The sequence below is a fragment of the Stegostoma tigrinum genome, chromosome 1, assembly GCF_030684315.1.
Source record: "Stegostoma tigrinum isolate sSteTig4 chromosome 1, sSteTig4.hap1, whole genome shotgun sequence".
Taxonomy (NCBI): domain Eukaryota; kingdom Metazoa; phylum Chordata; class Chondrichthyes; order Orectolobiformes; family Stegostomatidae; genus Stegostoma; species Stegostoma tigrinum.
In genome coordinates this window covers 181,677,671-181,702,909 of record NC_081354.1, presented here as the reverse complement: position 1 = coordinate 181,702,909, position 25,239 = coordinate 181,677,671, and the positions used below count along the sequence as shown (strand labels likewise).

The 25,239-nt window shown below is 44.0% G+C and overlaps 1 protein-coding gene across 5 annotated transcripts in view; it reads right to left on the bottom strand.

The window, feature by feature from the left end:
* LOC125455782 (transcription factor COE3-like) overlaps positions 1 to 25,239 on the bottom strand; it is a 461,569-nt gene that overhangs the window by 29,652 nt on the left and 406,678 nt on the right. For all 5 annotated transcript variants that reach the window (XM_048538221.2, XM_048538241.2, XM_048538249.2 and 2 more), the window contains exons 12-13: positions 3,056 to 3,121; positions 971 to 1,148 (exon numbers count right to left, since the gene is read on the bottom strand). In XM_048538221.2, the coding sequence (XP_048394178.1) occupies positions 971 to 1,148; positions 3,056 to 3,121 (244 nt within the window). The remainder of the gene's footprint in view (positions 1 to 970; positions 1,149 to 3,055; positions 3,122 to 25,239) is intronic.

Here is a 25,239-nt window from a genome sequence, read left to right as displayed (position 1 = left end):
AACTCTCTGGGTGAAGAACCTCCCTCTGACGTCTCCTCTATACCTTCCTCCGAACGCCTTAAAACTATGACCCCTCGTGGCAGTCAATCCTGCCCTGGGGAAAAGTCTCTCGCTGTCGACTCTATCCATGCCTCTCAGTGGACAAGAGTTGAAGAGGGAGCTAGTTTCATTTCAGGATCAACCACACACGGTGGTGCCCCAGAGAAGCTGCCTGTGGTTTGACTCCCGTTAGGAAGCTTGGCAAGATGGAGATAATATCTAAAGAAATGCAAGCCCTTCTTAAGGATCTAACTGCCTACCCTTGGTTGTGGATATCAGGTGGGGAGGTGGGAAATGGAACTTGGAAAATTTTACTCATTTTCAATTGAGTGCTTCTCTGATTTCACTGAGACAGCAATAGGTGTGGAAGGAGGGTTACTCTTAACATCCCTGAGGGACACTTCTGCTTTGGGGTCAGAGTCCTGAGTTAAACCAACAACAGGGGAGGTGATGGCCTACTGGTACTATTGCTGATCTGTTAATCCAGAGACCCAGCTAATGTTCTGGGGACTTGGGTTTGAATCCTGCCATGGTAGCTGGTGGAATTTGATATTCAGTAAAAATCTGGAATTAGGAGTCTAATGATGACCATGAATCCATTGTCAACTGTAGGGGGAAGCACCCATCTGGTTCACTAATGTCATTAGGGAAGAAAACTGCCATCCTTACCTGGTCTGGTCTGCATGTGACTCCAGACCCACAGCAATGGTTGCCTCTCAACTATCCTCTGGGCAATAAAGCTGGCCTAGCCAGTGACACCCTCGTCCCGCGAATGAATTTACAAAAAAAAACTGGCTGTCCTCATTTTCTGTTCTTGACTTGCCTCATTTCCTTTCCTCCTGTTTTCAAATGCATGGTGTCATGAAATTTGAACCCTGACCCTTCGACTTTCTGACTTTCCCAAAGAAGAATGAGAGGTACTGTGACAAACCTTGGTCATTGGCCTGCGATGTCTCTGACACGTTGACCGCCAGCTGGCTGCTAAAAGAGTTCACGCCCATCATCGCCGAGTGGCCTGATGTATTGGCAAGCGAAGGAAGTTGGTTGTGGCTCCTGGGGACGCTGTAAAGAGCTTCAGCGATATCTGCCGCTCGTTTCAGGATAATCTCCTGGGTGAGGGTAAGAGGGGAAGTAGGTAAAACACAACAAGGTTTGATGAAGAGACAGAATGTTGCCAGAAGCTTCCAATCAGTCAGTCAACATTGGAGAGAAAGATCACTGATGGCTCATTATTGGAACTTGCAATGAGAAATTATTTTATTGGACTGAGTGAAACATAAATCTCATGGAGTTGGATCAAATGGCCGTACTCGAGTGAATACCAGGCTTAAATATGGAGAAAGACAGACTGGATCAGTTATGACTATATTTATCACAGGTTAGAGAAATGAGAGATCTGATAGAACCCTATAACATCCTGACAGGGTAAAGACAGGAAGGATATTCCTGATGACTGGGGTTCCAAAACCAGGGGTTGCAGTCTAGGAATACTTGGTAGCCCATTTAGGACAGAGACAAGGAGAAATTTCTTTACCCAGAGCCTGTGGAATTTTCTGCCACAGAAACTGGTTGATGCCAAAATATTGAAAGTTTTCAAAAAAGAGTTAGATACAGTTCTTAGGGCTAAAAGGATCAATGAGTTATGGGGGGGTAATCAGGAACAGGGTTGAGTTGGACAATGATCATATTGAATAGCAAGGCCAGATCGAAGGACTGAATGGCCGATTCCTGCTCCTATTTTCTCTGTTTTTGAGAAAGTGAGGGAGAAGGTCACAATGGTTGCAACTCTATCTGAACTCCTGTCATTGCAAATCCATCGTTCGGTTGAGTTTATTATCAAGCATAGACCTCCCATGAGAGTACAGAAGGACAGAAGTCTTTTGTGGAGGCTTTCAGCGAGCAAACATCTCTGTCTGCTATTTTAGAGGAGAAACAAAATTGTCTAACTTAAATGGGTGGATATAATGGGCACAAAGAAGATGTTGCAAACACATTATCACCAAATATCACAAATAGTCATGTAAAGGCTGTCAAACTAAAATCTTGATTTTTTTTCCAGATTTTGGGATGCGGGTAAATTGGGAGTTGGAATGCTCTGCCTGACATGGATATTGGATACAAATTCAGAAGCGGTTTGCAAAAGGCAACTGAGTAAATACCACAAGGAAAAAAAAATAATGCCAGAGCTATTGGGGCGGCACAGTGGCTCAGTGGTTACCACTGCAGCCTCACAGCGCCAGGGACCTGGGTTCGATTCCAACCTCGGGCGTCTGTCTGTGTGGAGTCTGCACATTCTCCACGTGTCTGCATGGGTTTCCTCCGGGTGCTCCGGTTTCCTCCCAAAGTCCAAAGGTGTGCAGACTAGGTGGATCGGCCATGTTCAATTGTCCATAGTGTTCAGGGATGTGTGGGTTATAGGGGGATGGGTCTGGGTGGGATGCTTCAAGGGGCAGTGTGGACTTTTTGCACTGAAGGGTCTGTTTCCACACTGTAGGAAATCTAATCTAATATGGGAAAAAGCAGAGGAATATGGTGAGACATGGTGCTCAGTGATTAGCACTGCTGCCTCACAAAGCCAGGAACCCAGGTTTGATTCCACCGTTGGGTGACTATGTGGAGTTTGCACATTCTGTGTGGGTTTCATCCAGATGTCCTAGTTTCCTTCCCCAAGTCCAAAAACGTGCAGCTCAGGTGGATTGGCCATGCCAAAATGCCCATGGTTTCCAGGGGTGTGCAGGCCAGGTGGATTTGTGGTGGTAAATGCAGGCATGGGATAGGTGAGTGGGTCTGGGTGGGATGGCCTTCAGAGGGTTGGTGTGGACTGGATGGGCCAAATGGACAGCCTGTCACACTGTAGGGATGCTATGAGTCGCATGAGCTAGATTGTCCTTCGAAAGAACCACTGCTGACTCGACATGTCTCCTGGACTGTTTCTGTGCTGTACTGTTCTCTGATTTTGTTCCAAGAAGACTGAGTGCTATTGCCACTGGCCACGCATTCTTCTTCTGTCACCTACCTGGTTGTTGTGTGGCATTCCATATAAGGCTTCAACCAGGTCAGCAGCTCGTTTCAGCAGTACCTCCTGCAAAAAGAAACAGGCTGGTTTAAGAGACAGGGCTGCCCTGCTTCTGTGCTCATTTGCCCTGTGTAGGGTTGGGAAATAGCCGCAGAGATGGAACAATAAAATCGTACAGTGAAATAAATGTATTGAAATGGAGAGAGAAGTGCACACTGACCCATCTCCCTCTCACCCACCTAATCTACATATCCCTGAACACTACAGGCAATTTAGCATGGGCAACCACCTAGCCTGCACATCTTTGGACTGTGGGAGGAAACCTGAGCACCTGGAGAAAACCCACGCAGGCAGGGGGAGAATGTGCAAACTCCGCACAGACAGTCGCCCAAGGCTGTAATTGAACCTGGGTCCCTGGTGCAGTGAAGCAGCTGTGCTAACCACTGTGCCACCATGCCGCCCCTAAATACCACCCCTGGGGGTGGTTCAGGCAAATAAAGACACAGGCCGCAGAATTTGGAATGACCTTAAATGACCTCAGACGTTGGGCCCACACACACAATGTTCCCCTATACCTGCCTCTGCACAGGACACACAGATATGAGACAGCTGCATTTTCATATGGCGTTTGGACATTCAGTTGACAAATTGCATGAGACATCGCCTTTCTGAAATCAGACAGATTACTAAACAGGATAACATACCGCCTACCAAGACATCTGCACCAATCAGGTATGTTAGATGAAACTACAGTTGACTTACAGGATACCTCGAGTACTGAAATTTTGAAAGCAAGGCAGGCTTCCATCCTTTTTTTCTTGTAATTCCTTATTTATAAAGTGTTATCTGGAGATCACAGTTTGGTAATCTAATCCCCACCTGTGTAGACAATGAGCAATTCAATACGTTGTCAAGTATCTGTGGATGTCATTGTGATCTAACTTTTGAAGTAGGAAGAGACTGAGCCTTTCTGACTGAATAACTTTGTTTATTTCTCCTTCTTCTCACCAATCCCAAATAAGCCTTGATGTGCTTCACTTTGATTACTCAACTGCCTCCTAGACTTGAGGAAATTCCAGTGAGGTCAAGAAACCTAAATGTTATATTTTGGTTTGCCACAATGCCTTGACTATCTATTGATTTGTAGTTATACTTGAAATTTTGTTACCCTGATCACTGTAGCAGCTTAAATTGGATGGAAAATGTAAGCCTTTGATAAGGTTCCACATGGTAGGCTATTGGAGAAAATACAGAGGCACGGGATTGAGGGAGATTTAGCAGTTTGGATTAGAAACTGGTTTTCTGTAAGAAGGCAATGAGTGGTGGTTGATGGAAAATATTCAGGCTGCAGTCCGGTTTCTAGTGGTGTGCCTCAAGGATCTGTTTTGGGGCCACTGCTGTTTGTCATTTTTATAAATGACTTGGACGCAGGCATTGGTGAATGGGTTAGTAAGTTTGCAGATGACACTAAAGTCGGTGGAGTGGTGGACAGTGTGGAAGAATGTTGCAGGTTGCAGGGAGACTTGGATAAACTGCAGAATTGGGCTGAAAGGTGGCAAATGGAGTTTAATACGGATAAATGTGAGGTGATTCACTTTGGGAGGAATAATAGGAAGGCAGAATACCAGGCCAATGGAAAGATTCTTGGTAGTGTGGATGTGCAGAGGTGTCCGTGTACATAGATCCCTGAAAGTTGCCACCCAGGTTGATAGTGCTGTTAAGAAGGCATATGGTGTGTTAGGCTTTATTGGTAGAGGGATTGAGTTCCGGAGCCGTGATGTCATGCTGCAACTGTACAAAACGCTAGTGCAGCCTCACTTGGAATATTGTGTGCAGTTCTGGTCGCCCCATTACAGGAAGGATATGGAAGCAGTGGAAAAGGTGCAGAGGAGATTTATCAGGATGTTGGCTGGTCTGGAGCGCAGGCTCTGTGAAGAAAGGCTGAGGGACTTGGGTCTGTTCTCATTGGAGAGAAGGAGGCTAAGAGGGGATTTAATAGAGACATACAAGTTGATCAGAGAATTAGATAGGGTGGACGGTGAGAGTCTTTTTCCGAGGATGATGACTTCAGTTTGTACAAGGGGGCATAGCTACAAATTGAGGGGTGATAGATTTAAGACATATGTCAGAGGTAGGTTCTTTACTCAGAGAGTGCTAAGGGTGTGGAGCGCCCTGCCTGCCAATGTAGTTAACTCAGCCACATTGAGGGCATTTAAACAGTCCTTGGATAAGCATATAGATAATGATGGGATAGTGTAGGGGGAGGGGCTCAGATAAGTTCACAGGTCGGCACAACATTGAGGGCCGAAGGGCCTGTTCTGCGCTGTATTGTTCTATGTTCTATGTTCTATATGTTTGAGGACTGAACTTCAATCATTTTATTCTGGCTGTTTACTTTTATTCTCTGCCATTCAGAGTGGGTTTGAAAATTAATTGGGAGCTGAGGAATCGTACATTTGGGGAGTATAAATCCTGATCAAATTGTCACTGTCCGGAAGAGCTTAATTTGGATAAATACGAAGTAGCGTTTTGGTAAAACAAACAAGGGCAAGATTTATACAATTAAAAGTAGGACCTTGGGTAGTGTTGTAGAACAGGCAGCCCTAGGGATTCAGGTACATAATTCTTTTAAATTGATAGGGGTGGTTAAAAAGACATTTAGCATGCTTGCCATCATTACTCAGGCTTTTGAGTATAGGAGTTGGGACATCACGTTGAGGTTATACAGTATGTTGGTGAGGTCTCTTCTGGAGTACTGTTTGCATTTCTGATCATCCTGTTGTAGGAAAGTTATTATTAGGCTGGAGAGGGTTCAGAAGAAATTTACCAGGATGTTGCAGGGAATGGAGGGTTTGAATAATAAAGAAAAGCTTGATGTACTGGAAGGTTTATCACTGGAACTTAGGAGGTTGAGGAGTGACCTTATAAAGGCTTATAAAATCATGACAGGCACAGATAAAGCGAAGGGCAGATATTATTTCCCTAGAGTGGGGGGATTTCAAGTTTCGGAGGCATATTTTTAAGTGAGAGGAGAAAGATTTAAAAAAGACATGAGGGACAATACTGTTACACAGAGGATGGTTCATATATGGAATGAACTTCCAGAGAAAGTGATGGATGCAGGTATAGTCACCACGTTTAAAGGGTATTTAGATAATTATGTGAACAAGAAATGTTTGAAGGGATATAAGTCAAGGCAAGCAGATAGGATTAGTTTAGTTTGGGAACATAGCTGGTATGGACTGCTTGGATCGAAGGGTCTGTTTCCATGCTGTATGACTCTGTGAATCTAAATCTACATTTGTGACAGTCAGATGATTCAAAACACATCAAAGTTTACACAAATAAGGTGGAAATGTCTTTGTATTTCAATAGCATTGTCACCAGAATGGACACCTTTGTTTCAGGTTGTTTTCCACCTGGAAATGAGTTTATAATCAGTCCCACACACCGACCAAGCTTCTGAACATCTGTCCTACTATCTCTTTTTGCAGTTCAGTGTCAAGTTTACTTTGATAGTGCTCTGTTGACATGTCTCAGGGTATCATATTACATTAATGGTGTTACCTAAATGCAGACTGCTTTTGTTTGGAACAGACTGGGTTGAATGGCAGCTGACCAATCATCAATATATTGTGCACAGATCTCAAAGTTGCACTTGTGATTGAAGGCTGTACACTCAGCAAAAAATGTGTGACAACTTTTTGTAGGTAAAAGCAGGAAGGCAAGGGTGAGGGTGAATGGAAATGGCAGTGGCTTTAATTTAAATTTGGTCTGCCAGTCCCACTCTGACCTGCTTGTCCTTGAGCTAATTTTCTGTTCCAACAAAGTTTAATATAATCTGACAATCAAAACCATGGTTGGCCAAACAATCACAGCTCTAGGCTCTCTTGGTATGGCTGTATAAATTGTTATTCCCTTTCTCAAAATTGGTTTTCTTGCATCTCAGTCCTGACAAGAGCAAGATGCAAAGCTTTGATGTGTGTGTTTTTCTCATAATGTTTAGGTTCTTAACTTCTAAAATGTAAAAACATAAAATTTGCAGTTTTTTACACAGTAAAGTCAACAACCAACACTTAAAACTTGATTTTATTTTATCTCTTTGATTTGGCTGGCTTTATTATTGTCACATGCACGAAGATATCGTGAAAAGTTTTGCTTTGAGTGCAGCACAGGCAAATCAAACCATTCAAATACCAGAGGGTGATAGGACAGAGCGAGGAATACAAAGTTACAGCTGGAAAGAAGGCACACAAAAAGCAAGGAAGCTGTCCTTGAACCTGTTGGTCCGTTTGTTTGGGCTTCAGTCTTGAGATATGCCGATGGTTGGCATTGCCGTTAAGGGGTGTAAAACTAAAGGATGATGGGTGGGGGAACAGAGTTGGCATGAACTGGTGCTAAATTGGAATGGGAGTTATAAAGGTGGGTAGAGAGGCATAGGTTGGCATGAAGAGGGCCATTGGAACGATGTGCAGAGGGGCATAACATGGCATAAGATGTATGAGGAGCCTAACGGGGGTGGATAGGAATGTGTAGGATGGGTGAGTGGGTGTGGGGAGGTGCGAGCTAGAGGGCTGCATCTTGCCTCGATCTTTTCTTTATAGACGGGCCAATGTAACTGAGCAGCAAGTCCAAATTTTCACACAGCTGGCCTTCTCTCAGCCTATGGGTGCCTGTAGTGTGAACGGCCTAGCTCCCATTAACTCACAACTCTCCAAAACAAAAGCACTTTCTGCTGAGTTAGGTTTATGAGGCTTGCATGTTTCCTGATTCTCTGTTCCTGATGTGACAGTGTATACTTCAGGCCCCTGTTTCTTTTTCCATAGATGCTGCTAGATCTTTGAACATTTTTCATTCCAGTAACTGCAACATTTTGCTTGTGTACTTAATGGATGCATGTGCATATTGAACCAAGACCACATCCTAAGACCAGTTCTGAAAATTAATTCAACAAATCTTGTCATCTTTTTACATCCAAAAATAATTGTAAGAAATCAGACAGATGTCAAAGCAACCAGTCCATCATGAAAACCAGCCTTCCTTCCACTGACTCTACCAACTTGGTTGACACTTAACTGCACTCTGGGCAATAAGGGATGGATAATAAATGCTACCTAGCCAGCGATGCCCACATCCCGTGAATGAATAAAGCAAAATAAATCTACACTGCCCGCTACCTTGGGAAAGCAGTTCCAAAAACCCCTTGAACACCGGTTATACATCCTTCCACCCACTTCCATCGGGCACAAGTTACAAAAGTTTCAACACAAAAGATAACCAGCAGATTTAAGTACAGCCTCTTCCCCACTTTTGTCAGAGTTATGAACCAACCTCTCATATATTAGAGATGATCTTTCCTTGCAACTTCTCTGTAGCTGTAACACAATATTCTGCATTCTGTTCTATTACCCTGATGTAACTATTTAAGGTACAATTTGCCTGGTTAGCACGCAAAACAATGCTTTTCACAACATAGAACATAGAACATTACAGCACAGTACAGGCCCTTCGGCCCTCGATGTTGTGCCAACCTGTCATACCGATCTAAAGCCCATCTCACCTACACTATTCCATGTACGTCCATATGCTTATCCAATGACGACTTAAATGTACCTAAAGTTGGCGAATTTACTACCGTTGCAGGCAAAGCGTTCCATTCCCTTACTACTCTCTGAGTAAAGAAACTACCTCTGACATCTGTCCTATATCTTTCACCCCTCAATTTAAAGCTATGCCCCCTCATGTTCGTTGTCACCATCCTAGGAAAAAGGATCTCCTTATCCACCTTATCTAACCCTCTGATTATTTTATATGTCTCAATTAAGTCACCTCTCAACCTTCTTCTCTCTAACGAAAACAGCCTCAAGTCCCTCAGCCTTTCCTCATAAGACCTTCCCTCCATACCATGCAACATCCTAGTAAATCTCCTCTGCTCCCTTTCCAAAGCTTCCACATCCTTCTTATAATGCAGTGACCAGAACTGTACGCAATAATCCAAGTGCGGCCACACCAGAGTTTTGTACAGCTGCAGCATAATCTCTTGGTTCCGGAACTCGATTCCTCTATTAATAAAAACTAAAACACTGTATGCCTTCTTAACAGCCCTGTCAACCTGGGTGGCAACTTTCAAGGATCTGTGTACATGGACACTGAGATCTCTCTGCTCATCTACACTACCAAGAGTCTTACCATTAGCCCTGTACTTTGTCTTCCGATTACTCCTGTGCATCACCTCATACTTGTCTGCATTAAACTCCATTTGCCACCGCTCAGCCCAGCTCTGCAGCTTATCTATGTCTCTCTGTAACCTCCAGCATCCTTCGTCACTATCCACAACTCCACCGACCTTAGTGTCGTCTGCAAATTTACTAACCCATCCTTCTACGCCCTCATCCAGGTCATTTATAAAAATGATAAACAGCAATGGACCCAACACCGACCCCTGCGGTACACCACTAGTAACTGGTCTCCAGGATGAACATTTCTCATCAACTACCACCCTCTGTCTTCTTTCAGCAAGCCAATTTCCGATCCAAACTGCTATATCTCCCACAATCCCATTCCTCTGCATTTTGTACAATAGCCTACTGCGGGGAACCTTATCGAACGCCTTGCTGAAATCCATATACACCACATCAACCGGTTTACTCTCATCGACCTGTTTGGTCACCTTCTCAAAGAACTCAATAAGGTTTGTGAGGCATGACCTTCCCTTCACAAAACCGTGCTGACTATCCCTAATCAATTTATTCTTTTCTAGATGATTATAAATCCTATCTCTTATAACCTTTTCCAACACTTTACCAACAACTGAGGTAAGGCTCACTGGTCTATAATTACCAGGGTTGTCTCTACTCCCCTTCTTGAACAGGGGAACCACATTTGCTATCCTCCAGTCGTCTGGCACTAGTTCTGTAGACAATGATGTGTTAAAGATCAATGCTAAAGGCTCGGCAATCTCCTCCCTGGCTTCCCAGAGGATCCTAGGATAAATTCCATCTGGCCCAGGGGTCTTATCTATCTTCACCCTCTGTAGGATTTCTAGTACCTCTTCCTTGTGAACCTCAATCCCACCTACTCTAGTAGCCTGTATCTCAGTACTGTCCTTGACAACATTGTCGTTTTCTAGAGTGAATACTGTTGAAAAATATTCATTTCGCGCTTCCCCTATCTCCTCTGACTCCACACACAACTTCCCACTACTGTCCTTGATTGGCCCTAATCTTACTTTCGTCATTCTTTTATTCCTTATATACCTATAGAAAGCGTTAGGGTTCACCTTGATCCTATCTCGGCACATGTGACAATAAATCAAATAATCTCAAATGAAAACAACACAAAGAAGCAAGATAGCAGAGAATCAGTGAAATATTTCCTTACCCTAAACTCACTACAGCCACAAAAGTACAAAGTAGGAACACTCGAATACAGTAGCAGAAGTAGGCCACTCAATCTCTCGAGATAATGATTGATCATGTGCCTCAGTTCCATTTTGTTTTCTTTATTCATTAACAGGATGAGAATGTCACTGTCCAGGCAGCATTTATTGCCCATCTCTAATTGCTTAGAGGGCAGTTAAGAGTCATCACATTGCTCTTGGTCTGGAGTCACATGTAGGCCAGACCAGGTAAGGTTGGCAGTTTCCTTCCCTAAAGGGCATGAGTGAGTCAGATGGGTTTTACCCCTTGACAATTGATGATTGATTTATGGTTATCATTAGACTTTTAATTCCAGATTTTTAAAATTGAATTCAAATTTCATCATCTGCCGTGGTAGGATTCGAATGTGGGGTCCTCAGAACGTTTTCTGCGTCTCTCGGTTAACAGTCCAGAGATTATATCATCATTTCCCCCCAAGTGCTTCCCAACTTCTCTCTTGAATGGTCTGGCTCTAATTTTTAGGCTGAGCTTTCTGGTTCTAGAATCTCCAACCAATGAAAGTATTTATCTATTCTGACTTCTTTTGTTACTATCTTGAAGGCATTGATTTTAATTTTGGTGAATATTCATAGCTGTGGCGATTTCTTTTAACACACAGTATGAGGGACAGATGTCTTGGAGAGTAATGAAGTTTTATTTACATTGGCAGAGTTTCAAGTGAAAAAGTAAATAGGGTTTTCAGATAGAAGCTCTTTGAATTGATATTGTTTGAGAGAGAAAAAATTCTGTTGGTTTTGGTTGGGCAGCTTTGTATAAGCTGGATGGTTAAAGCAATTTGCTCTGAGAAACGGAGGTAGTTTAGGATTTTAAAAAAAAGTTACATCAACATGAGATAATGGGAACTGCAGATGCTGGAGAATTCCAAGATAATAAAATGTGAGGCTGGATGAACACAGCAGGCCAAGCAGCATCTCAGGAGCACAAAAGCTGACGTTTCGGGCCTAGACCCTTCATCAGAGAGGGGGATGGGGAGAGGGAACTGGAATAAATAGGGAGAGAGGTTAGGGTTAGGGTTAGGGTTAGGGTTAGATGACATGTCCATCATGGGCCTCCTGCAGTGCCACAATGATGCCACCCGAAGGTTGCAGGAACAGCAACTCATATTCCGCCTGGGAACCCTGCAGCCATATGGTATCAATGTGGACTTCACCAGTTTCAAAATCTCCCCTTCCCCTACTGCATCCCTAAACCAGCCCAGTTCGTCCCCTCCCCCCACTGCACCACACAACCAGCCCAGCTCTTCCCCCCCTCCCACTGCATCCCAAAACGAGTCCAACCTGTCTCTGCCTCCCTAACCGGTTCTTCCTCTCACCCATCCCTTCCTCCCACCCCAAGCCGCACCCCCAGCTACCTACTAACCCCATCCCACCTCCTTGACCTGTCCGTCTTCCCTGGACTGACCTATCCCCTCCCTACCTCCCCACCTACACCCTCTCCACCTATCTTCTTTACTCTCCATCTTCGGTCCACCTCCCCCTCTCTCCCTATTTATTCCAGTTCCCTCTCCCCATCCCCCTCTCTGATGAAGGGTCTAGGCCCGAAACGTCAGCTTTTGTGCTCCTGAGATGCTGCTCGGCCTGCTGTGTTCATCCAGCCTCACATTTTATTATCTTACATCAACATGAGTTTAGTTTTAAACTCACAGACCAGAGGTATTTGGTTAATACTGCGAATGGGCTGAAGCTGAGTTATATCATACGCTCAGTTATATCATAGAATCATAGATGGAAACATGGAAACAGTCCCTTCGGTTCAAGCAGTCCACACTGAACTTAATCCCAAACTAAACAGGTCCCAACTGTCTGCGCTTGGCCTATATTCCTCCAAACATTTCCTTTTCATGCACTTATCCAAATGTCTCTACAATGGAAGAAACTATCAGATTCTCACAGGAAGGATGGGGAGGCTTTGGACAGGGTGCAGAAGAGGTCTACCAGGATGCTGCCTGGGTGAGAGGGTATGGGCTATAAGGAGAGTTTAGAAAAACATAGGAACAAAAACAAAGTTGCTGGAAAAGTTCAGCAGGTCTGGCAGCATCTGTGAAGGAACGTTTCGGGTCCGGTGACCCTTCCTCAGAACTGAAAAGCACAGATTGTCTTCTGTGGAGTGGCAGAGGCTAGGGAAAGGTTTGATAGAAGTCTATAAAATTATGAGATGCATAGACAGGGTTGATGGTCAAAATCTTTTACTGAGTGTTCTAAAATCTTTAAACATGTGTTTTATTTAAAGGTTTAGTTCATTCCACTTTGTTTTACTGTATTATGCACAATGAACTTCAGTTTTCTAGTTAAACCCACATCTGTAATATTGCCTGTTCCAGTAAAAGACCATCTTGTTAAACCAAAATAGAATGTGATCTTTGAAACCAGATTTTGGTCTGTGATCTAAATTATCCAGTAATGACTGGTAGATGACCAGGTTTGGGCTCCTTGTCTTATCTGTCCCTCCTTTAGATTAGATTCCCGACAGTGTGGAAACAGACCCTTCGGCCCAACAAGTCCACACCGCCCTTGAAACATCCCACCCAGACTCATCCCCCTATAACCCACACACCCCTGAACACTACGGGCAATTTAGCATGGCCAATCCACCTAGCCTGCACATCTTTGGAGTGTGGGAGGAAACTGGAGCACCTGGAGGAGACCCATACAGACACGGGGAGAATGTGTAAACTCTGCTCAGATAGTTACCCGAGGCTGGAATCGAACCCGGGTCTCTGGAGCTGTGAGGCTGCAGTGCTAACCCTTCAACAGTGTTTCAAACTGTAGACACTATTGACAATAGGTAGGAAAAGTGATAGGCAATTTGTACACAGCAAGCTCCACATTCAACAGTCGAATGGTCTTTGTTTTAGTGATGCTTTAGAGTCTCCCCTGAGCCTCGGCTGCTCCACAGAAAACAACCTGCGCTTTTCAGTTCTGAGGAAGGATCACCGGACCCGAATCGTTAACTCTGTTTTTACCTTTACAGATGCTGCCAGGCCTGGTCAGCTTTTCCAGCAACTTTGGTTTTGTTCCTGCATTTTTCTAGCCTCCCCTTACAGCCCATACCCTCTCAGCCAGGCAGCAGCCTGGTAAATTGATGAGAAATATTTGCTGCGTCACTGTAGAGAACTGACTGTAGCAGACAGTGTCTCTGTTTAACAGCTCATCCAGTCGATAGCACATCAGACAGGGCATGACAGCTTCAGGAATGCACTGGGTGTATCAGCCTAGATTATCCAGTGCTCAAGGCACGCGAGTGCAGATTTAACTTGTAACCTCTGCAAAGACAGAGGCAGCTTGGACCTGTAACCTTTTGCCTAGAAGAAGTGGTCAGGGCCAAAGCCTTGAGAGCAGCTGCAAAGCCTGGTGTGCCCGAGGGAGGTCACCAGTGGTGGTCAGTGGAGAGGGTGGCTGGTGAGCACAGGTAGGTGTGAGCCCCGCGCAGGTAAAAGTGAATCCTCTTGGGGAAAGCCCAGCTTGGACCATCTCCAGGTGCACGGTTTTAGAAAGGGTTGTCTTGTTCGACTTTTTAAGCTTTATTTCTTTACTTTTATACTAAAAAGGCTGCAGTGCTGAACTTTTTAAAGCTTATTTATTTTTCTACTTCTGTAACTGAGGTTTAGTACCGAGGTATTTAGTACCTAAGATGGCAACACTGTATGCTTTTCATTGTACTCTTGTCCCCCTGTACTTGAGTACAGATGACAATGAAACCTCAATCTAAATCTAAACCTCAAACTAATCTAGACAGAGGCACCTTCGACCTATAACCTTGTGCCTAGACAGAGGCCACAATGCTGCCCATTGAGCCAAGGCTGAAACTTCCCTAAGAGATTGGTCTCCTTAGCCAAGAGGAGAGAAATGATACGTAAGTGTATGAGGGAAAGCAGGAGATTGGCACTAGGTAGTGACACTCGTTTTACAATGGGCCAGATGATCTCCTTCTGCACTGTAACACGTTGCAACTTTGAAATAATCTTACTATGTGGGAGGGAATGCTGATATCCTCTAAAAGGGCTAAAACAAACTGTTCAATTTTTGCTTTTGTAGGGACTGGCTACAGGCTTGTTGTAGTGATTAAGAAAACAGTAAATGTGACCATTGCACACCCCTCAAAATTTGAGAATAAATAAAACGTATGTTGAATCTTTCTTGTCAGACTGTTGTTTCTGTGTTAACTAATGTGACAGAACTTGGTTGCTTGACACATCATGCCTGTGAAAATGACATCTCATCTACTTATCTCCACATATTATCTCTGATTTCCTCACCTCTCCCTCTATTTCTTCTTCCAATGACTTTAAACCAACATTCTCTGGTTTTCTATCCCTCTTGCCACTGAAAATACTTTCTCTTCATTCACTTGATGAAAATGCCTCACCTTTTTGAATGCTTATTATGAGCTAAAATTGATGAACAAAGACAAACACACAACACTGATAAAGTTATAACAAGGTGTAGAGCTGGATGAACACAGCAGGCCAAGCAGCATCAGAGTAGCAGGAAAGCTGACGTTTCGGGTCTAGGTCCTTCTTAACGCAGATGAAGGCTGCTTTTGAAACAAAACCAAGACTTACTAACTGAGGGAAATATCAGTCTGTTATTCAACCTTCAGCTGCTAATTCTAAATGTCTAGGCTGTTTCTCAGTTTGAAATTGGCTCTTTACAAATCTTTAATTGTAACACTGATCCCTATGCATGAGGGGAGTCTGAAGAGTGAAAAAGATTCAAGATTTGTACACGTTTTGTGAATGAATCCTGAAATATGTCATCTATGTAGAATTGCATTGACTATTAAGCCAACAGCCATTTGCACACAGCAAGATCCCATTGAATAAAGATGAAACAAACTGCAGGTTTTGGAGATTTGAAGCTAATACAAACAGAAAGCACTGAAGAAACTCAGCAGGTCTGGCAGAAACTCTGGAGACAGAAGCAAAGTTAATGGTTTAATTTTAGTGGACCTTCTTCAGAATTAGACCCCATGTACATGTTGGTATACATGATGTGGAGATGCTGGTGTTGGACTGCGATGGACAAAGTCAGAAGTCACGTGACACCAGGTTATAGTCACTTTACCTGACGAAGGACCAGCACTCCAAAAGTTTGTGATTTCAGATAAACCTGTTGGACTATAACCTGGTGTCATGTGACTTCTGACCCAGTTGGGATCGGTGGTATACTGGCAACCCAGAAGATGGATCAATGATTGGAGTCAAGTTTAAATCTTGCCACAACTGTACAATAATTTGAAATAATTAAAGTCATAAATCTGGAATAAAAGGGTCATATCAGTTATGATGATCACTTAACAACCAGATGGTTGAAAGATATCAAACAGAACCTCATTCAATCATCCACAACCCAACTGAAAGTGGAACAGGATCGGGGGATGAAACAGCCTTCCCTTGTTGTTCATGCGCTGAAGGATGATTGTGTCTCTGACAGTGCCATAAACCCCTCGCTGTAGTCCGTGCAGACTAGGGGATCGCATTGTGCCATTAGGAGTAACTTCAACCCATGACTTCCCAATGGGCAGCTGAGAGTTGGGCTAAGTGATGTCAAACTGGCTGAGCTTTATTCTTGGGTGAAGTATGGTCCACTGCTAGAAATCAACATGTTGGGGATCAGTTCATCTCTGTTAAAAAGGATCGACTAAAATAGGAGGCTGTTAGTGATTTACAAAGACAATCCATCAGTTTAATGGCATTGTGTTGAACAGTGTGTTGCAGGACTGCATTAATTCATTTTTAATGTCTTTTCTTCACCTTTGCAATGTTTTAAAAATAAATATTAATAATAAGCCAACCTGAACTTGACTGTTTCAATTCACCAGGCTCTTGCGAAGGTTATAATGATTATATTTAGAACATCCATGGGGGCAGCTATTATTGATGTATGTACTCATCCAAACCAAAAAAACAGGTCCCCAGCAACATAGGTGCCATTCATTCATATTCTCCTAAGATTGTAGCCATAGTAACAATCCATTGACGTCAATGAGATCTTTAAACCCGTAACCACAGGCCCATTGCTGCCACTCGAAGAACTGTTCTGACAGGGGCATTGCCCACGTAGGTGTTATTTGGAGGTTCTTTTCATTACTGAGGCCTGCAGCATCACTCACACAAACCTCTCTGAAACCCAGTCTTTAACTCACTCTCAGATATCCATTGTGCCGTATACAAGGCCCACCTAAAACTTCTTGATTAGGTTTGAGCTCATTGCTGATGTCTGCAAAGAGTGGAATAATGGTAACAATGAAGTCATCAAGATTTCCAGTACCACAAAGTGCACCACCATTCCACAGGGGAGCGTTCTCAATCATTGATGTCATCATTATTTGTATGAATACACTCCAACCAAATTGGCTGTCCCAGTGTGATAGCACTTCACAAGTACTACAGCTTGTGGGATGTCCTTGGCTCATAAACACACTTTACAAATGAAAGGTTATTCTTTGTTGAACGAAGTGGGAGAGGATTAATGATAGATTCATGTCTAACAAATATTAATGGCCGCAAATCCTGATTGCTAAATTACTAGCTGCACCTTCCAAGAGTGTTCCATAAGACCAGACATCGCAGGGACAAAATTTTATCCTGAACCATTGACATTCCTGCTCCTCAGATGCTGCCTGACTAGCTGTGCTTTTCCAGCTCCACGTTTATTGACAAAATTGGGCCATTTGGCCCATTGAGTCTAATCCACCATTCAATCATGGCAGATATGTTTCTCGGCCCCATTCTCCTGCTTTCTCCCTGTAACTCTTGGTTCCCTAAGTAATCAAGAATCTATCGATCTTTGTCAAAACATGTTCAAAGGCTTGGCCGCCACAGCAATAAATTCCACAGATTAACCACCCTCCGGCTAATGAAATTTCTCCTCATCTCAGACTCTGTTCAAGCTGCATAACTTACCTCAATAGATATCAGTGAGGGTTTTGTAACAGTCTCCTATTTTAGTCGATCCTTTTTAACAGAGATGAACAGATTTCCAACATGCTGATTTCTAGCAGTGGGCCATAATTCACCCCAGAATAAAGCTCAGCCAGTTTGACATCACTTAGCCCAACTCTCAGCTGCCCATTGGGAAGTCATGGGTTGAAGTTACTCCTAATGGCACAATGCGATCCCTTAGTCTGCACGGAGTACAGAGAGGGGTTTATGGCACTGTCAGAGACACAATCATCCTTCAGCACATGAACAACAAGGGAAGGCTGTTTCGTCCCCCGATCCTTGATTTCTAGTTGGGTTGTGGATGATTGAATGAGGTTCTCAACCAGGGTCAACACCATCCCTTCAAATCCCTGAGGATTCAGCTGTTGACTCGATTTTACTTTTGCATTTAAAAACCCAGTTCAACAGGTCTGTCATTTTCTAGACTTCTTAAGAATGATCCAGGAGTCGAAAGACCTGTCATTCAAGGAGCAGTTAAGGATAGCAGATCTGTGCACGAATGATTAAATTTAGATTAGATTAGATTTTATTGCCCGACTACAAGAGTACAGTGAAAAGAGTACAGATTCGCCACTCTCCAGCGCGACCTTACAGTACAATAATTAGAATGAAAAAGAACAGCCAAAATTGAAACAAAAAAACAAAAACAAACAGTAATGAAAATGTCCAGATCTCCCTACCACTGTGGGTCTTGGCACGGTGGCTCTGTGGTTAGCACTGCAGCCTCACAGTGCCAGGGACCCAGGTTCGATTCCAGCTTCGGGCGACCGTCTGTGTGGAGTTTGCATATTTTCCCCGAGTCTGTGTGGGTTACCTCCGGGTGCTCCAGTTTCCTCCCAAAGTCCAAAGATGTGCAGGTTAGGTGGATTGGCCATGCTAAATTGCCCATAGTGGTCAGGGGTGTGTGGGTTATAAGGGGATGGGTCTGGGTGGGATGCTTCAAGGAGCGGTGTGGACTTGTTGGGCCGAAGGGCCTGTTTCCACACTGTAGGGAATCTAATCTCATCTTGAACTGGGCTCATTGATGCTCCCTGTGCTGGACCCACCAATGCTGCATTGCAACCGACGCCAACCCCACTGCCTCAAGCCCTATTGCCGTCAAAATAGCCATGTTCCCACTCCCTCAATCGCCTCTGGGCCCATTTTGCTGAGGACGCCGCCATCTGGGAACCAACTGAAGTATCAGAGCCCACGAGCTTTCCAAACGAAATGGAAAGCGTCACCCTTTGAAACAGCGCTGGCATCAGAGCCGACGGCAATGACAGTGCTGCTGACTCCTCGAGTCCTGTGCTGAGCCCACCAGTGTCAATGTCGCCACGCTCCAGCACCACATCTCACTGCTGGGCTCACGCTCGCTGCCATCTCTGATGCCACTGGTAGAGCCGCAGCCGAGCTCACCAAGGGCATAAAAGGTATTAAAGTACAGTTGGGAAAAGAAAAGTAAAAAGAAGAGAAAAAAAGAAAAAAGAAATAGAGAGACAGATGAATGAAAGCAGCAAATGCACAGGAGCCCTCCTGGAAGGAAACTGCCATCCTTATTTGGTCTGGCCCACATGTCACTCCAGACCCACAGCAATGTGGTTGACGCTTCACTGCCCTCTGGGCAATTAGGGATGGGCAATAAATGCTGGTCTGGCCAGTGATGCCCACTTCATGAATGAATTCAAAAAAATGTTTGAATGCTGTTAATCTACTGCTGTATTGGAGCTGTATGAGCTTCATCGCTCATTCCTTTGAGTATAGGAGTTGGGATGCTATGTTGAGGTTGTACAGGACATTGGTGAGGCATCTTCTGGAATATTGCATCCAATTCTGGTTGCCCAATGATAGGAAGAATATTATCAAACTGGAGTGGGTCAAAGAGATTTGCCAGGATGTTTTTCTGAAGAAGGGTCTAGGCCTGAAGCATCAGCTTTCCTGCTCCTCTGATGCTGCTTGTCCTGCTGTGTTCATCCAGCTCTGCACCTTGTTATCTCTATGCCATGATATTGCTTCATATGGAAGGTTTGAGTCATAAGGAAAGGCTGGATAGATCATAGAATCCCCACAGTGTGGAAACAGGCCCTTCGGCTCATCAAGTCCACAGTGACCCTCGGGGCATCCCACCCAGACCCATCCCCCTATAACCCACCTACTTTACACATCCCTGAACATCATAGGTAATTTAGCACGGCCAATCAACCTGGCCTACACCCAGAGGAAACCCATGCAGACACAGGGAGAATGTGCAAACTCCACACAGACAGTTGCCCGAGGCTGGAATCAAACCAGGGTCCCTGGCGCTGTGAGGAAGCAGTGCTACCCACTGAGCCAAGGCTGCGACTTATTTCATTTGAGAGTAGGAGGTTGAGAGATGACCTGATAGACGCTTATAAGATAATGAGAGGTAGAGTTGATGGTAGTTGTCTTATTCCTATGATGGGAAATTTCAAGACCAGGGAACACATTTTTAAGGTGAGAGATTTAAAAAAGACATAAAAGGCAAATGTTTTTGAGAGAGGGTGGTACAAGTTCCTAATGAAATGGTGGATATGTGTATAATCAAAACATTTAAAAGACATTTGGATGGACATCTGAATAGGAAAAGTTTGGAGGTTTCTGGACTCGGAATGGGCAAGTGGAACTAGTTTTTTGTTTGGGATTATGTTTTGTATGGACTGGTAGGACCGAAAGGTCAATTTCCGTGCTGTATGAGTCTGAGAAGAAATTATTTCCATTAGCACCATCACTACACAGCAAAGGTGGAGTCTGGGGTGGGGGGGACTTAGTTATTATTGACCAGAAACTGAACTGGACCAACCACATAAACGCTTCAGTTGCAAGAGCCAGTCTGAGTCTAGGAACCTGACCCCTTCAAAATCTGTCTACCATTGACAAGGCACAAGTCAGGAGTGTGATGGAATATTCCCCACTTGCCTGGATGAGCACAGCTCTAACAACACTCCAAGAAGTTTGACACCCCAGAAGAAAGCAACCAATAACACCATAAGATATAGAAGCAGAATTCGGTCTTTGGGCCAGAGTCTGCTCCACCATTTGATCACAGCTTATAAGTTTCTCAATCCCATTCTCCTGCCTTTTCACTGCAACCTTTGATTCTCCTTACTAACCAAGAACTTATCCAACTCTGTCTTAAAGACACTCAATGACTTGCTTGATTGGAACCCCGACCATGACATTAAACATTCACTCTCTCCACCACTGGGATACACCAGCAGCTGTGTGGACCATCTATGAGATGCAGAAACTCACCAAAGCTACTTCACTAAGAATGTCCATACTCATAGCCACTTCCATCTAGAAGGACAAGGCCAGGAAATACATAGGAACAGCACCACCTCCAAGTTCCCCTCGAAAACACTCGCCATCTTGACTTGGAAATGTAGCTGCATCCATTTAATCAAAATCTTGAATCAAAATTTTGGAGTTCCCTTCTTTATAGAACTACGGGTGCCCTATACAAACTAGATTGAGGCACTTCAAGAAAGCAGCTTTATCACTAATTTCTCAAATGTCCTCATCCCAAAATACCAATTATTTAATACTATTCTTTGAAGTAATCCTTAACTGTTTAACTCGCATTTCTCTGAGTGTTTGTACCTAAGTTTTTAATACCTAGTTACGTTAGTACCTGAGATGGTACCATGTGTGGTGACATTATACACTTTTCACTGTACTCTTGTACTTGAGCACACATGACAATAAAATCTAAAATGTTAAATCTGAAAACCAGGAAATGAAACAGCCCAGCAACCAGAGAGCGCAGTTTTAAGATGATTAGTAAAAGTAGAGGAGCCTGGAGATGAAATGTATGTCACAAATTGTAGTGATCTGGAATGCATAGCCCGAGGGATGGAATAGTAGCTTTCAAAGGAGAATAGAATAAATAAACAATGGGACAAAATTTGCTTGACTATGGGAAACGAAAAATGGAATAGCACTCAAAGAGCCATCACAGTTACGATGGGCAGAATGGCCTCCTTCTGTACAGCTTGAGTCATTGATTCTCCGACTTGGCACAGTGCAGTGGCAGTTTGAATGGTTAGAGGAGCCCTAAGGCATTATTATATCAATTCTGAAATTGCGGGCTTGTGAGATGCAGTCTGTATCACTGCAGCCGAAAGTAGGCTCATAATGTTTCTATTTGTTTAAATTGACTGGGCACGAGTTACCTTCTGAACAATGACCTACACTCGGTCTCAGCTGTGAACCAACTAATTTCCATGCTTGATGTTGGCTACTTAACTTCAAGGTCAGGCCAGCTGTAGGTCTGCTCACCAAAATACCAAGGAGTTTATTGTTTGAGGTGAACTACAGAACAAACTTTCACACCAAAACCCACAAAATCAAGCGTTCATTCCAATACACCATTCATAGGCCAGGTCTCAGTCACAGAGTCATACAACATGGAAACACACCCTTCAATCCAACCAGTACATGCCAAACATAACCCTAAACTAAACTAGACCCACTTGCCTGCTCCTAGTCCATATCCCTCCATAATTTTCCTATTCATGTGCTTATCCAAATGTCTTTTGAATGTTGTAACTACACCCACATCCATCACTTCCTCAGGAGGTTCATTTCACACACCATCTGTGTAAAAAATTTGCTTCATATCTTTTTTAAATCTCCGTCCTGTCATCTTAAAAATACACCTCCTAGTCTTGAAATTCCCTACCCTAGGAAAACCTTATCTATACTCCTCATGATTTTATAAACCTCTATAATGTAACGTCTCAACCTTCCACCCTTAAGGTTTCTGTGAAAGAGGTCACCGAATTGTGACGGGTTTAGCACAGGCCCATTGTACCAGTGGTGATTCTCTGCAGGAGCAACTCATCCAGCGCCACTCGCTGAGGTCCTGTAAGAATCCAATTCCACCAGAAACGGCTACCTCCACCATGTTCTTCGGCGACACATTCCAGGTCACAAGCTAATTCTGTAGGAGTTCCTCAGGGTAGTGTCCTAGCTTAACCAACCCTATGTGCTTCATCAATGACTTTCTCGCCATCATAAAGTCAGAAGTAGGGATGCTAACTGACAACTGCACAATGTTGAGCGCCATTCACAAATCCTCAGTTACTGATGCTATCTACGTTCAATTCAGCAAGACAAATGACAAGTAATATTTGTGCCACACAAGTGCCCTATAATGGCAGTCTCAAGAAGAGTGAATCTAACCTCTTGGTCCCGGAACTTGATCCCTCTATTAATCCATTTCCTTTGCCAAAGGATATTTGACATTAAGGCCAGAAGACAAAGGAGCAGAATTAGGCCATTCAGCCCACTGAATGTGCTCTCCCCTTCAATCAGGGCTGATATGTTTCTCACTCCCATTCTCCAGCTTTCTCCCTGTAACCCTTAACCCCCTTACCAATCAAGAACCTATCTGTCTCTATGTTAGATACACTCAATGACTTGGCCTTCACAGCCCTTTGTGGTAATGAGTTTCACAGGTTCACCACCCTCTGACCTTCCTCCTCATCTCAGTTTTAAAGGGTTGTCCTGTCATTCTGAGGTTACACCCTTGGCTCCGAATCTCTCTTATGAATGGAAACAACTTCTCCATGCCCACTCCAACCAGGCCTCTCGGTATTCTGTAAATTTCCATCAGATCCCCCCGATCCTTCTAAATTCTGTCAAGTACAGACTCAGAGTCCTCAGCTGCTGCTCATGTGACAAGCCTTTCACCCCGGGATCATTCGTGTGAACCTCCTCTGGATTACCTCCAACGCTAGCATATTCTTCCTTACATATGGGCCCAAAACTGCTCACAATATTCCAAAGATAGTAGGAACTGCAGATGCTGGAGAATCTGAGATAACAAGGTGTAGAACTGGATGAACACGGCAGGCCAAGCAGCATCAGAGAAGCAGTAAAGCCGACGTTTCAGGTCTGGATCCTTCTTCTGAAGAAGGGTCTACACCTGAAGCATCAGCTTTCCTGCTCCTCTGATGCTGCTTGGCCTGCTATGTTTGTCCAGCTCTACACCTTGCTAGCACAATATTCCTAAAGCTGTTTGACCAGACCCTTATACAGCCTCCACAGTACATCTCTGCTCTTGTATTCCAACTCTCTTGAAATGAATGCTAACATTGCATTTGTCTTACCAACTGACAACTGAATGTGCATGTTGGCCTTAAGAGAATTCTGAATGAGGACTCCTAAGTCCCTTTGTGCTTCAGATTTCCAAAGCCTTTCCCCTTCTGGAAAATAGCCTATGCCTCTATTCTTCTCAACAAAGTGCATAACCTCACACTTTCCCACATTGCATTTCAGCTGCTACTTCTTTGCCCACTGTCCTAGCTTGTCCAAGCCGCTCCCCATCTCCTTTCTCCCTCAGCACTACCTGTCCTTCCAGCCATCTTTATGCCATCTGCAAACTTAGCTACAATGCTCCCAGTTCCTTTATCCAGATATATAACTATAATATGACAGCACTATTCATTCTTTCACCCCAAAAAGCATGGAATTGTGCAGAATAATAGAATGCCCAGCACATATCATCCTGCCTGTGTCAGCACTCAACTAATCCAATGCCCACCCTTTTCCCACCAGCTCTTCCTTTTCTCTTGAGATACTTACCCCTCAACCCTATTTGAAAATTGTAATTACATCTGCCTGTATCGCCCACGTGGGCTGTATGCCCCAGCCGGGAGGCAGTGGCACTGTGGCAAGAACATGGCATTGATAATCCCCAAGGGCCATGAGGTTTGAAACCCGCCATGACAGATATGGATGATGATGGGATAGTGTAGGGGGAGGGGCTTAGATTAATTCACAGATCGGCGCAACATCGAGGGCTGAAGGGCCTGTTCTGCGCTGTATTGTTCTATGTTCTATGTTCTATTTGAATGCAATTTTTAATCCATAATCTCATCTTTAATAATAGAGTATTAAAATCTTACCAAAGACTGAGGTCAAGCTCATTGGCCTCAATATTTCTGTCTTCTGCCTCCTTCCTTTCTTGAACAAGGATGTTACATTAGCCATATTCCAGTCCTCAGGGACACTGCCTGACTCCAGTTCTTCCTCAAAGATCATCATAGATGCCTCTACACTCACCTCAGCTATCTCCTTAAGAACTCTGGTGTGTAGTCCATCTGGTCCAGTTGGTCTATCAACTCATTGGTGCATCCCTACAGTGTAGAAACAGGTCCTTCAGCCCAAGTCCACAGCAACCCTCTGAAGAGCATCCCACCCAGGCCCATCCCTATACCTTCCTTTCGCCTGTAACCCACCTAATCTACACATCCCTGAGCACCATGGGCAATTTACCATGGTCAATCCACCTAGCCTGCACATCTTTGGGCTGTGGGAGGACCTGGAGGAAACTGACACAGACATGGGAAGAATGTGCAAATTCCACACAGACAGTCACCTGAGGCAGGAATCGAACCCAGGTCCCTGCCATTGTGAAGCAGCAATGCTGATCACTGATCAAACTGCTAACCAGCTCAAACTTTGCCACAAGATCAATGGTTTTACACTATGTTGATGGATGACAATTTACTTACCTATTTCTCCATCCAACAATGTTCCAATGGGTCAGAGATAATGGGATGTTTACTATTGACTGTGGCTACAAGACTTCCATTATATAGGATTTTTTTTAAAATTGCATTCAAACGTCACCATCTGTCATGGTGAGTTTCAAAACTCATGGTCCTTGAGGATTACCGATGCCATGTTCTTGCCACAGTGCCACTGCCTCCCAGCTGGGGCATGCAGCCCAAGTAGGTGATAGAGGCAGATGTAATTGCAGTTTTCAAATGGGAGCAACGTAAGTATCTAAAAGG